The sequence below is a fragment of the Pichia kudriavzevii genome, chromosome 1 (assembly GCF_003054445.1).
Source record: "Pichia kudriavzevii chromosome 1, complete sequence".
Taxonomy (NCBI): domain Eukaryota; kingdom Fungi; phylum Ascomycota; class Pichiomycetes; order Pichiales; family Pichiaceae; genus Pichia; species Pichia kudriavzevii.
The window spans coordinates 917,801-930,513 of record NC_042506.1 but is presented as its reverse complement, the minus strand read 5'-3'; the positions used below and the strand labels follow the sequence as shown (position 1 = coordinate 930,513).

The 12,713-nt window shown below is 38.8% G+C and overlaps 5 protein-coding genes across 5 annotated transcripts; 2 read left to right on the top strand and 3 right to left on the bottom strand.

The window, feature by feature from the left end:
• Positions 1 to 1,890: 1,890 nt before the first annotated feature.
• On the top strand, positions 1,891 to 3,888 carry C5L36_0A04150 (uncharacterized protein; the record flags this gene model as incomplete). Its single annotated transcript, XM_029463433.1, has 1 exon — positions 1,891 to 3,888. One exon carries the CDS (start codon positions 1,891 to 1,893, stop codon positions 3,886 to 3,888), a length of 1,998 nt encoding a protein of 665 aa, XP_029319293.1.
• An 893-nt stretch (positions 3,889 to 4,781) lies between these two features.
• On the top strand, positions 4,782 to 6,917 carry C5L36_0A04140 (uncharacterized protein; the record flags this gene model as incomplete). Its single annotated transcript, XM_029463432.1, has 1 exon — positions 4,782 to 6,917. One exon carries the CDS (start codon positions 4,782 to 4,784, stop codon positions 6,915 to 6,917), a length of 2,136 nt encoding a protein of 711 aa, XP_029319292.1.
• A 162-nt stretch (positions 6,918 to 7,079) lies between these two features.
• Positions 7,080 to 7,378, bottom strand: C5L36_0A04130 (uncharacterized protein; the record flags this gene model as incomplete). Its single annotated transcript, XM_029463431.1, has 2 exons — positions 7,080 to 7,298; positions 7,373 to 7,378. 2 exons carry the CDS (start codon positions 7,376 to 7,378, stop codon positions 7,080 to 7,082), a joined length of 225 nt encoding a protein of 74 aa, XP_029319291.1.
• Positions 7,379 to 8,298: 920 nt separating this feature from the next.
• C5L36_0A04120 (uncharacterized protein) lies at positions 8,299 to 9,858 on the bottom strand (the record flags this gene model as incomplete). The annotated part of the gene is made up of 1 exon (XM_029463430.1): positions 8,299 to 9,858. One exon carries the CDS (start codon positions 9,856 to 9,858, stop codon positions 8,299 to 8,301), a length of 1,560 nt encoding a protein of 519 aa, XP_029319290.1.
• Positions 9,859 to 11,200: 1,342 nt separating this feature from the next.
• C5L36_0A04110 (uncharacterized protein) lies at positions 11,201 to 12,553 on the bottom strand (the record flags this gene model as incomplete). Its single annotated transcript, XM_029463429.1, has 1 exon — positions 11,201 to 12,553. One exon carries the CDS (start codon positions 12,551 to 12,553, stop codon positions 11,201 to 11,203), a length of 1,353 nt encoding a protein of 450 aa, XP_029319289.1.
• Positions 12,554 to 12,713: the final 160 nt, after the last annotated feature.

The following is a 12,713-nucleotide window of genomic DNA, read 5'->3' as shown; positions in this document are numbered from 1 at the left end:
TTGATATATGTTTCAGCCACTAGAGTATCGATGCATTTTTCTATTAGTATTAACCTCCAAAAGTTCAGATGTCAATAATAAGAGAAAAAAAAACGCCACTTCTACGCTATATAATTTCACCTTCTTTAAGAACAATAGTTATATAGTGAATAATCTCTAAGAGCAGATTTAGGTTAACAACCAAAACATCATTATTGTAATTAAACTTTGAGAGTGGTAACATGGTGTGCTTCATGTCCATGTGTGATAATCCCCGTCATTTGCTCAACGTTGACAGCAAGACTAGTTACCACATGTGTAGAGTTAAATTTGGAGTATATTCGCCCCCCCTGCATTTTATCGTTCATTTAGATCCATGTAACCTAAAACCCATTGGAGGTAAGATACCGGATTCAGCCAAGATAATCGAGATCTGCAAATATCAAACTGGCTGACAGCGGGCCAAGTCTGGAACAGCGTGAGGCTTGTGCGAGTCTAAGAGAAAAAAAGGATCTTCCTCTTTTCTTTTTTTTGTTTGGTATTGGTGGTTATACATGCCATACGCTAAACCTGTGCCCATGAGATGTTTCAGTAGCGAGAAAGATCAGAGAACAAGCCCCACACGCTTGATTGAGAATTAACCTAAAGGTATCTTTTGAGAAAGTTTAAATTCTTTCCCATTTTACCATCTCTAACGCTTTATCTACCGTCGGACTACAGTCTTCCTCTAAAGAGAAAAAAACAAAAACCTTTTTTATATGCACCAAACCTAGAGCAAACTAATGGTACCATAAATTTAGCGTTTATTGTGGATGCATGCAAGTGTAACCTGACTGTATCTAAATTGGCAGACTTAAATCCGTACTTCGTAGAGCATATTTTATTTGGTTGTTCCATTCATTACCGAGACACCTCCTATTGTCAAGAAACTGCAAGTATTCGGATATCGACTTGGCCTCTTGTTGGTTACTAGAGCGGTATGAAAATGTCCCATGTAGAAAAACTTTTGCTAACCTTATATATGTCTCAGCGGTCATGTGAACATGCGCGTCGCTACGGCATTTATACTTGTTTGGGGGGAGAGAGAAAATCTACCGGAAATAAGGATTCTGAATTCTGTTGGGGGCTAAGTGTAAAATTAGTGTCTTCATGCGGGCGAGAAAAAATCTCACCAAGGAGATGCTGGACCGAGTTTTCAGGATAAGTTCATAAACCGAAGAGTATCCGCCAAGAAAAAACAACACATTTAAGCTTCGATATGAGCGCGTTTGCCAAAGCTAAATAGTGTGCAGGTAATTCTACTTCTAACCTTCTCAACATCGTCATGTTTGATGAAGCTTAGATGAGTTGTTCTGTAGTTCCCTTATCCTATGTGCATCAACCGAGTAGAACACTACTTTCTATTATACAACCTTAGTAGATTTTTCGCCGACTCAAAACTGCACGTACATGTATATGGTACGGTTCTGTGTAGTTCAATAGAATTCTAAACAAGAAATAATGTTGGTTGTATCAGCAGTTTTTGACTACTATAGGAGACACACATTGGGAACCATTGTCTTTTAGAGTGCAGCATATTAGTGGTTGCAGCAACATGGTAATGTTTAGTGTGGTAAATATAATAGTTTACATTTCTGGCAAATCAGATGCATTTAAAGGGCAGTAATCCGCGAAAAAAGCAGAACTTGCTGTATAAGAACCATAATTGATGCATGCGGAATTTCTGCCCGCGTAGTAGATCTTGCGGTTTAGTAGAAGACGCCCATCGCGAAAGTTTTGTCTTTGCTAAAAAATCTGGATTACATTAGGAAATTGCAAAGTATAACATTGCATAGGAACTTACCGTATTGAGGCACGGAGATCTCTGCAGATTGTTCATGAATTTCCCAATGTATTGTAAGTTATAAGTCCATGATGAAGCTTCTTATTGTATTGTGGATAAGGTGCTGGTGTATCCAACCTTTTTTTTATAAGAACACTGTTCCATGCTCTTTTTTTTTTTCTTTCTCGGAATTGCATCTCCCCCAATGGATGCTTTGGAGTTTGACGTTGTGCTTGACTAACTTAACTTCTATTCTCTTGTCCTATTTTTCTGTAGGAGACAATCATAGACTATCTACGAAACAACAACAAGATAAACACACAATGTTCTATTTGAGTGACACCTCAAAGTGGCAGGCCTTCAAGAACAAGGACCCGTTTGCTGCTGATAAGTTTTTCGTGTGCCATATTGGCTTGAATGTATGCTGCAGACCCAACTGTGGGTTCAGTTTCAGTGACGAAGATTCTAAGTCCATTATCTTTGTCGATACAGTTGAGGAGGCCCTAGAAAAAGACTTCAGACTTTGCCATCACTGTTTGCCCAATTTGAATGAGAAATCTGACTACATATTAAGAGAAAACTTTGTTACAATCGATTTGGAATTGTTGTTCTCTACAATAGATGCCGTCAATAAGAAGATAGGATTTACTCCTCCTCTTATCAAAAAAGGCCAGCAGTTTTACAAGCAGGCAATAATGCAAATAAAAAACGCAAGGTTGCAGAAGAAGCTTTTGCAATTTACAAACAACGATAAACTTCCTCAAACAAACGAACTAGAGCATCTCAAAATGATCGATATGGCATGCCGACATATAGCTTTAGCTGCACTGTCCACTCTCTTTGGACTTCAATTTATATATAATGATAAATTGGTGGGGAGAGATGATTCAATCAAAAAAATGGATCAGCAAGGAGGCAGTGAATATTCTAGAAGATACAGTTACACTGAAGAGCATCAGAAGACCCCTGGTGATGACGAAACACAGTGGTCCCCGTATAGAGTTGAGAAGGGCATTTTCATAATGCAACATCAGAGATTAAAAACAAATAAACGTAAAGGCGGTGCATTGGGGTTCAAAGAATTGGCTGCTAAGTCACAACTGAGTCCTTGGCATTTTCATCGTACTTTTAAGAATATGACTGGTATAACACCCAAACAATACGGGGATCGATGTTTTGAATATTTAGAACACAAGAAACATTCCTTGCCACATAGTTTTGTATCTGATTCTTCAATTATAGTCAACGCCAAACTGGCCAACCCTTCTTTTATTTCTGATTCTTCAAAGGATGGTTCAAAGAAGAGGGTGTCACGTAGTGCACTCTTTTTGTTAAACATTGACACTACCATCACACCATCTACAGTACCAATGCCAATCCAAGTGCCGGTACCGTTACCAGTACCAGCGTCAGTTCCAATACAGTATAATTATATTACCAATGATTTTGTTAACAACAATCAAAGTTTAAATTCACATGTGAATATCGAAGAACCAAAAATGCCTCCGCAGTCACCTCAGCTTTTCGATGAGGTGTTTAGTTCACCAAATAGAGGATTTCCTCAAAGTTCACCACATTCAACAGAGCTGTTTCTATCACCTCAAGAACAAGAGTTAACTTTGTTTTTCTCAAATTATGCAAACGAATACTCTTCTAGGATGCCATCATTAGTGGATGCAAATGCGGCATCTCCTACAAGTCTTAGTGCACCTGCTTCTTATGTTGCCTTTGACTCGATCAATACGCAGCCAACAAGACAATATCCTCTGGATAACGGGATCCAAAGCATGTTCAGCTCTAATACTTCTAGAGAGGAAAACTTTCCCAAATCAGCTAGTGCTTTAAATAATATACCTGACGATATCGAATGGGGAAATCCTTTTAATACGGACACAAGAATCAATGTTACTTCAGTGGATTATTTTGATGACTGTTTCAAGTATACAGATCCAACAAATTACGAGCATCAGTGTCTCCTGAAACAACTCAGATTACAAAATTTGCTTGAAAACAAAATATCAGATTTAACCTCTATTCAGTGGGAGGAAGACAACAATCTAGCAGACATTAATACTTTCATCAATTGAAACACTTTTTTTCCTTTTTCCTCTTCCATTTTTTTTTCATTTAGTAAGATTCCATTTTACCATATACCTTCAACTGCTTTCATTTGGGTTTGCTTTATCCGCCGTCAATTTTGACCTGGATGGACTATTTGTTTCACTTCTTATATGTATTCTACTTTTCTAGATTTATAAACGCAATTTTGTTATTTGAGCATACTTAGCATGTAGTTTCAGGAAGACTATGATAAATATGACTGGGCAACCAAATTTTAGTCATAAACGACTAGTGTGGTGTTTAGTTCTAAGACCAACAATCGGCTCCTCTCGGCTCAGACATGTCGGGTCCGGATTTTTTTTTCTGCACCGAATTCCACCTTGTGAAAGGACATTATGTCCATGTGCTGGTAGTCTTGTCTAATTAAGCTTTTGTTGGAAGAGCTGTAAGTGACTCCATTTTTTCGCAGATCCATAATAATTAACTTTCTCTTGTTTTTGTGACGATTTTTCGCATTCAGAGAAAAAAAAGAAACAAGAAACACGCAAAAATTTCCGCACCACGACAACCCAGTTGCTGCGGCACGACATAGTATTTGTCGTCCTAGAGAAGCCTTTTTTTATTACTATTATTTTTTATTATTATTTTTCATTATTATTTTTCATTATTATTTATTATTATTATTTATTATTATTATTTTGTTTTATTATTATTTTGAGAATTTTTTTATAACATCATTTCCTTACTGATAATAGTCTGCCTAGATTATTGTAAATCATGCCTATAGCATCATAGGATCATTCAATTTTCGTACAAAACTTACAAATACCCCCAGAACTGTAGATACACAATTTTTTGTTAGGCTTACTTACTATCAAATATCAAATTTGGATTGGGAGTTAGAGAAAAAAAGAAAGTAATGGCTGACACCCACAAAAAAAATTCTGCCACTGATTCACCAACACTCGGTGAGGCGGCACCATCTCCACTGATTGTTGAGAAACCAGCTGTTGGTTCAATCGATCATTTAGCCATCAGCAAGTCGTTAGGCTACCAAATTTTTCGAAAAAACAGAAGAAATGCCTGGAGTGCAGAGGAGGATGAGTGTTTAAAAAGTTTAATTATAAAACAATATATCAAAACCAGTAAGTTAGAAAAATACAACAATGAGCCTATTGACATCAAAAGTATAGATTGGGTTGATATTTCTAACAATATGATCACGAAAAGAAGAGGTAAGGAGTGCAAGAAACGTTGGGTAAGCTCCCTAGATCCATTTTTAAGAAAAGGAAAATGGACAGCAGAAGAAGATCAAGCCCTTATTAAGGCCTTCAAAATCCATGGTCCCGCCTGGCAGAAAGTTGCTAACGACATTGAGGGCAGAAACGAAGATCAATGTTCCAAGAGATATACAGAAGTTTTAAACAGTGATACTAGAGAACGACTTAAACCATGGACGCTAGAAGAAGATTTGATTCTGATAAAACAAGTCAAAGAGTATGGAACGAAATGGAGGCAGATATCGCAAGCTTTACCTACCAGACCAAGCTTAACATGCCGTAATAGATGGAGAAAAATCATGACTGATATAGCCAAGGATAGTGCATCGGACACCATCAAGAAGGCCGTAGGAGTTCTCGATGAAAACGGCAAACCTATTGTTCAGTTCAAAGAGAGTGAATTAGCCAAAGTTTCTAAGAAAGATAAAAAAGATACTAAAGCTGGTAAAGAAAAGAAAAGGTCCATATCAGACAAAGATCTGAGCCCCGCCGAATCAATGGCTAGCGATAACACTGACCTTTCTGATAAACCAGCAAACAAGAGACAAAAGGCCGGTGGCATTGACAACACTCCCACCCCTCCAAGTATCACTCCAACTTTCACTAAAACTACTACGATGTACCCTCGTGTGGCGACTCCTTCAAGGACCCAGACCGATTGGTCATTTTCTCTCCTTGATCCACGAACGAAAGAGGAAATGAAATCATATTCGGGTAACATAAAAACCCAAGAATTAGCGCATTATCTTATTGATTTGGCAAGGTTCAATGGCGTTACGTTGACTGTTCATCAGCATATTCATCACCATTACTCCTCTACTCCAGCTGGCGTCAATACTGACCCGCAAGCTAATTTATCTCGATATGGACATTTCAACTATCTCCCTCCTTTAACAGAGGTGCCCAAATTGACATCTTCATCTTCTCCCGACAACACTGTTGATTCAAACAATTCAAATAAAAACTACAATGAGAACTCTTTGTTTCGCCTGTTGAATAGCGAGGAACGAGCCAAGGCCAACAATAACAGCAGTGTCCATGAAAAGCCGCCAACTTTTAACGGTGAAAGTCGAAGTAATTCCCAAAACATGTCAGAGGAGAATTCAAAGCCTCATAGACAACAGTTTTATCCTTCAAATGTTACATTAGCGGGAGCAAATTTAAACACCAATCAAGTAAACAGCAATTTCCCACACTCAGCACATCAGATTAATCCCTCAACAAGCAACAATGATAGCAATAACAACAGCGGTTCAAGTCGAAATAACAATAAAAATAACGACTCTCGATCTAATTCAGGGAAGAAAACGTATGTGACAGAGGACATAGATGAAGAGTTGGATTTTTGGGAGACTATGAGGTCCATGAATAATCCTAGAAACACGAAACCGGTATCACAACATCATCCATTGCATTATTATCAGCCTTCCAACTACAAAGAACAGTCACCCTATCAACCCTCAGACTCATTTGGAATTCAACGGTTTCCCAATATGGCCACCCCATTTACTACAAACGCAAATGAGAACCAAAAACAGACCACTTCGGTTGCACCTAGTAATCAGAACTTTGGATTGTATGTGGGAGCTGAAGAGGATGAGGAGGAAGATGAAGACGAAGAGGGTGAGCAGTACGGTATGTACTATAGTGTTTTTGCCAATAGAACTCATGTAAATGAAGGTGAGTATAGTAGGCATGGGGAAGTCAACTCTTCCAATGGAGGTGCAACTGGATTAGTGAATAGTGGATATTTGATGCCTTTCAATCCTTCATAAGTTATGCTATTTTCGTTGTGTAGTGCCCATTAGGGGAATACAGGTAGAATCGAATAGATTTAGATTTTTGAACGATTGTATAAACAGAGAGAAGCTATAAGTATAGGAAATTTTATAGAAGAGAATCAAAAAGGAACAAACTGGAGTGAGACTGAATGCTTATTAAAACAGGTTCTTAACGAAAAATTGGGATTTTCTCATGAAGTCTACGCTCTTGTCATATACGTAGTCACCATAATCAAGATATTTGTATGCATAGTATTCCACATCAGGCTGTCCTATCACAGAGATATCAGGAGTAATTCCTGTGTTCTTCTTAATTGCAGCTAGAAAACCTGCTGCAAGCGTCAAATCAAAGGCAACATGTACGACTTTTCCAATCTGTTGGGAGTGGATCAGGTGAGAGTGTTAGTAACTTGAAAATGAAAATAAGACAACACAAGAGATATACTTACAGCCATTTCGGGAGGTCAGATATCGTGTAGTCGTGTGGTGCATAAAACATCCCGTTTCAATTATTAACTGTTGATCCTCCTAAAGGTTTTTACTTTTGATGGTGCATTCGAGAGGGAAAAGATAAAATCAGGTAATTTTTTTTGGGCTGGAGCTTGTGTGCCCCAATTTGCAATGTTCGTTTTTGTTTGTCCTATTCTGAATTGAATGTAGAACAGCCAGAATGAGATCCTGTTTCAATCGTTGGTTTCTACTAAAGCTCAGTTCCCGTTAGTAAGCGAGTGAACCAGAATGAAACGCCCACCTGATGGTGGTTCAAGTCATATAAACAGCAAACTCTGACACCAGTAATTAGCCATGGTGTGAGAAATATTCTGAACTGTAACGCTTTAAACATTTTCTTAGATGATACTCTTGGAAATCCATATCTGACGACTTATTCCATTTAGGTATCAAATCAACTGAGTGTTGTGCTACCGACTGATGCTTGGAACATCAAAAGTATTATACCTTAGCTGGTAAAATGCGCTACTGATGCAATAGTAAAATGACTGTTTGGACTTTCTGCTCGAATGGGAGATAGTTACAAACATGCTTACTGTTTGACTGCTTTGGCGGTTTTTTGGGTATAGGTGATTACAGCTCAAAACGACGTTGCCATACTTGCTTATTTCGAATTTTCAGATAACTGTATTTTCGTCTAATGCATTACATAATCTGGAGAGTTCTTGAAACTGTTTTACGGTTTAGCGTTAGTTGGTAGAAAAAGACAACGAATCATGAGAAGTTATAGTTTCGGACTGTTCAAAAACATACTGATACATCCATATAATAAACCTAAATCGTCTATCGATTATTCGTTTATAATTTCGATCGTTATCGACCAACTTGTACAGCGGACCATTGTGCACAATAAGACGCATTGGTGTTAAAATGCATATTCTTCAGAGAAAAACCTACATTTCTCCTGTCTAGCAATATTCTCACAATCGGAAATCAATGAAGGAGGGCCACATGCAATAACCCATTTGTTTGCATAGTCTATAGTTTTGGACATGTTGGTTCTCAGCATCACCTCAAGGTTGGGTCTTTTACCTAAAACAGCAACATTCTCATACTTGTGCAAAACTGAGCCAAACGAGTCTCTTGATTCGTTGGGTAGATTGGTTAGAGGGATATCAGAAACATCATTTGCGGAATCAACAAAGGCATCCTGAACTGCATCCAACTCATCGGAATCACTGCTAGTGACAAAAATATCAACACCTTGTACATTGAGTTCATTTAGGATGAACAAATCGTCCTCTTTACCTGTGATCCAGATGAACTTCAGCTTGATATCTCTGCCATCTGCAACCTTACAGCGTTTGAAATATTCAAAAATACCCAATCCTAATGAGATACCCGAACCTCCACAAACAATAGACACATTTTCGGCAGTATCGAAAAAGTTTTGACTCAATGAGGATTTGAACACCGGGATGATTGAGTAAGTTTCAAAAGGCTGCAATTGAAACTTAGAGGGCTTGATAACCAAACTAGACAACAAGTCGTGGTCTTGATAAGTTGTTGCCACGGTATAAGGATGAGAGGGTAAGAAAACAAACAGAGGTGACCATTTGCTATAACCAATCCTAACGTGGGAAGCAGGTAAGTACGACTCGGGCAACAAGCTTTTTGGAAATTTTACAATTTTGTAGTCACTACCTGGATGTTCGACGATTTCGGTCATAGTAATGTCTTTTGAATAATAGTATTTTTTCGCATATTGAGATATCAACAGACAAATGTTGATGAATAAAAAAAAACCAACTCCGGGTCTTGCATGATATTCTATCAAAAAGATCATGGCCATTAGAAAAATAGTATGAAAGAGGTAGAAAAATTGGTAACTTATACTTCTAACGGGCTTGAACATCAACATAATCACAGGAGATAGTACGAAGACCACGACACCCAATAAGTTCTCGAACTTGAACACCTTGTTCAGGGTATTGTTTTCAATGTAGTATACAAAGAATCCAATGCCATGCAACATGCCCAAAGTAACAATGATTCTAGATACCCACTTGTGCAATTTGATGGTATCCAGATAATTGTCAATTGAAAACCAAGCAGGTTGGGCCGCCAGGAACAAATCTAGAGGGATCAATGCGTACGAGAGACGTCCAGTTCTTTTGATTAAAACCGAAATTTTCTCCAAATGTGGGTTCACAAACATTAAAAATGTTATAGCAAGAACCAACACTGCCATCGAGAGTGCCAGCGGGAAGCGTGCCAATCTCAAATAAGTTGTTGAACGACTACTTTTCTTCCATGACTTATCGTAGAACCACAGAGCCAGAGTTCTCAATGCAACCAATAAGATGGACACGCCAAATAAAATGTATCCGTATTTAATGTTTACTTTATGCAAAGAACCGTGCCTTTTCAGCAGCTGGAATGTGTTTTCCATTAATGCATCCTTCTCCCATATAATAGCAGCCATTTCCGATGCTCAAAATGTGTGTCCGAACCGGAGGGTAGAAGTTAGAGGAATTCCCCGAGAGATACTTTGTATGCTTTCCAATATGCTTTCCAATGTGAATTTACCACGCCATGAATCGCCAATGACAGGAAATCCGCCTGGGGCAAGAAATAGAAACACAGAAATCATGCGAAATTTTTCTCCGAGGGGGGAAGAATATAAAAAAGAGGCTTGGCACTTTTTAACGAGACTTCAAAGGCTCAGCAAAGAATGTCCATCTATCTTAGAGCAACATAGCCAAATGGACGTTTCAATTGGGCTCCACAGAGAAGGAAGACAGAGCTGAGGGTTTGGAGGGACACTAACAGAGGAGTCAAAGGGTTTATGAAAAGACAAGCCAACTACTCGAGGATTAGTAGGTGTTCAGCAGAGAAGTTATTGTGTCATGCATTAAAGAGAGCACAAGAAGCTGCTTGCCCTACATATACCAGTTCCCACGGTCCTCTATAGATGGGGTGATTACCTTTGTTTGGAACGTTGGCAATGGCGGTGTTCTAGCAAGACATTCCTAATTTCACACTTTCTGAGGAGGTTGTGGGTCGAGGAGATAGGAATAATTACTAATGAAAATGGATTTTAAGCCGTAGAGACGGAGAGTAAGAAGGAGGGAAGGTATAGTCTGGACCGACTGCAAGAGATGGAGATGAATACGATAATAAAAGTAAAACACACATGGTATTTACGGCGACTAGAGCGAGGGAAACAAACAAGGGACAGACAATGACAGACCCACTGGGAACCAACATTCTCAACTATACAGATTACAAGCTAAGCTTGCCAGAATATGGTAAACATCCACCGTGACTCTAAAGCATCGCTTTGATCTAGTCACAAGATGTGGAGAAAAAAAAGTGATGTCTTGAATATAAAGCACTACTAGCAACAGAAACTGTAGGATTGGTTTCTATAAAGGAGATTTTTCGTAATATACACATAAAAAACTCTAAGGTTTCAATCAGCGTAGCAATTCCGGTTTACATGTTGCAGTAAAGGTTTTTTGGGGAAAATGAACATAGTCTTCTGAAAAGCTCCCTCTTTTTCGGGACTCAGAAACAGGTATCACCACCAAGAATACCACCAATTTGATGTGGATGGAGGGACAAACTAGAAAATAGACACCCTTTCACTTTGAAGAACCTGCCTCCTTTTAAAACGGAGGGAATAAAGCTATTAAAGATGGTTCGTGCTCCTTAGTCCCATAACAATCATTTCAAAAGTCCACTGACGCTGATAATGAGTGTTGGGATTGTGGCGACTAATGTTTTTTATTTATAGTTATTTCCATTGATTTGAAATTGTCAATTCAAGAATCCTTTTGTTTGTTGCCACGTGCCACGGCAGCTGCAACCGCAACCGCTTCAACAGCAGCAGCAATTTCAGCATCGCTAGGCTCTGATGTATTGGACAACAGCCCCGCTTGAACCTCTCGGACATGCCTAAGCATTTTTTCGTTTTCATCATAATCATCGTCATCCTCTTCGTCGCCATTGTCGTCATTATCTTCTTCTTCGTCATGATCGGCATTAACATTACAATCGTTTGTATTATGATGACCCCCGATGGTATCACTCACATCCATATGGTAATCTATATCTAAATCACCTAATCCATTCAAATCAACAAGAACTGATTGATCGTCAAACTTAGAGTCATCTTCTGCAAGTGTGCCGTTATCCTGCTGTGAATGTGATGTATACCGTGTAAGTTGCTTCAATTGCTGATTGAGCTCGGAGTGGTCTTGCTGCATAAAAGTTTCTGACAATAATTTCTCTGTAAGCTCCTTTTCGTAAACAGAAATATCAACCTCACAGCTTTTAGTTTGCTCTTTCATCTGTGAAGAAGTACCAAGTGGATGGGTAGGCTCCATTTTTTGTCTTTTCGAACTGAGCTGATCCGCATCAAACTGTCTTTTCCCTGCTGTTTGATTATTTCGGGCATCAGAATCACATTTAGCTGTATATAGGTCCCCGATTTCAGTGTACAAGGTGGTATCTCCTTGCGTGGTCAACTGGGAAGGCAATTTATTTGAATCCGTAGATCGAATGGACTTTGGATTATAATGTGCGTGGCCTGAGTTCATCCTCTTCTTTATTCGGCATTTCAAACATACACGGTGAGTGCTTTCGTCCTTTGGCAATTCCTTGGAACATCTATTACAAAGACCTTCGTTTGATAGGTTTAGCCTTCTAATTCTATCCTTTTCCCTACACGTTTGACATACTTTGTATCCACTATCACCCATGTTTGGATTCCCACAATGTATGCATTTTCCCTTGAGATATCTCTCAGATTTATTTTTGTTAGAGATTTTCCGACAGTTTCCACAAAGGACGTAATTGTTTGGATTATCCATAGGTAGCTCGGTCCCACACCTCTTGCAGACACCCTCTTTCTCCTTTGTTTTCTTTTGCCACCTTTTCGTCCTCTGTCTTTGAGCTATTCGACAATGCTCACACATTTTAAAAGGTTTTGGCCCTAGTTGTGCAAACTTCTTCTTGCATCTGTTGCAGTCGGATGTTGGATGCTTTTCGAGATTCTCTGGTATAAGATCTTCATAGATTATAGCACTTGGTTCTGACTGGATTTTGATATCAGGAGGTTCTAAACCACTTTTTATCTTTAGTTCCGATGGGGGTATACCTTCAACCTCATTCATTTACTTAGAGCTTGACAAAGTAGGGCTGTACTAAAATTACACAAATCTACTCAAATAGATGGATCATGGAGGTTTCATAAAAGCGCTGGAATTTTTGAAGATTGATCAAATTTGTGTGCATACTTAGACTGCGAAGATATATCCGAACCACCAGGAGGAA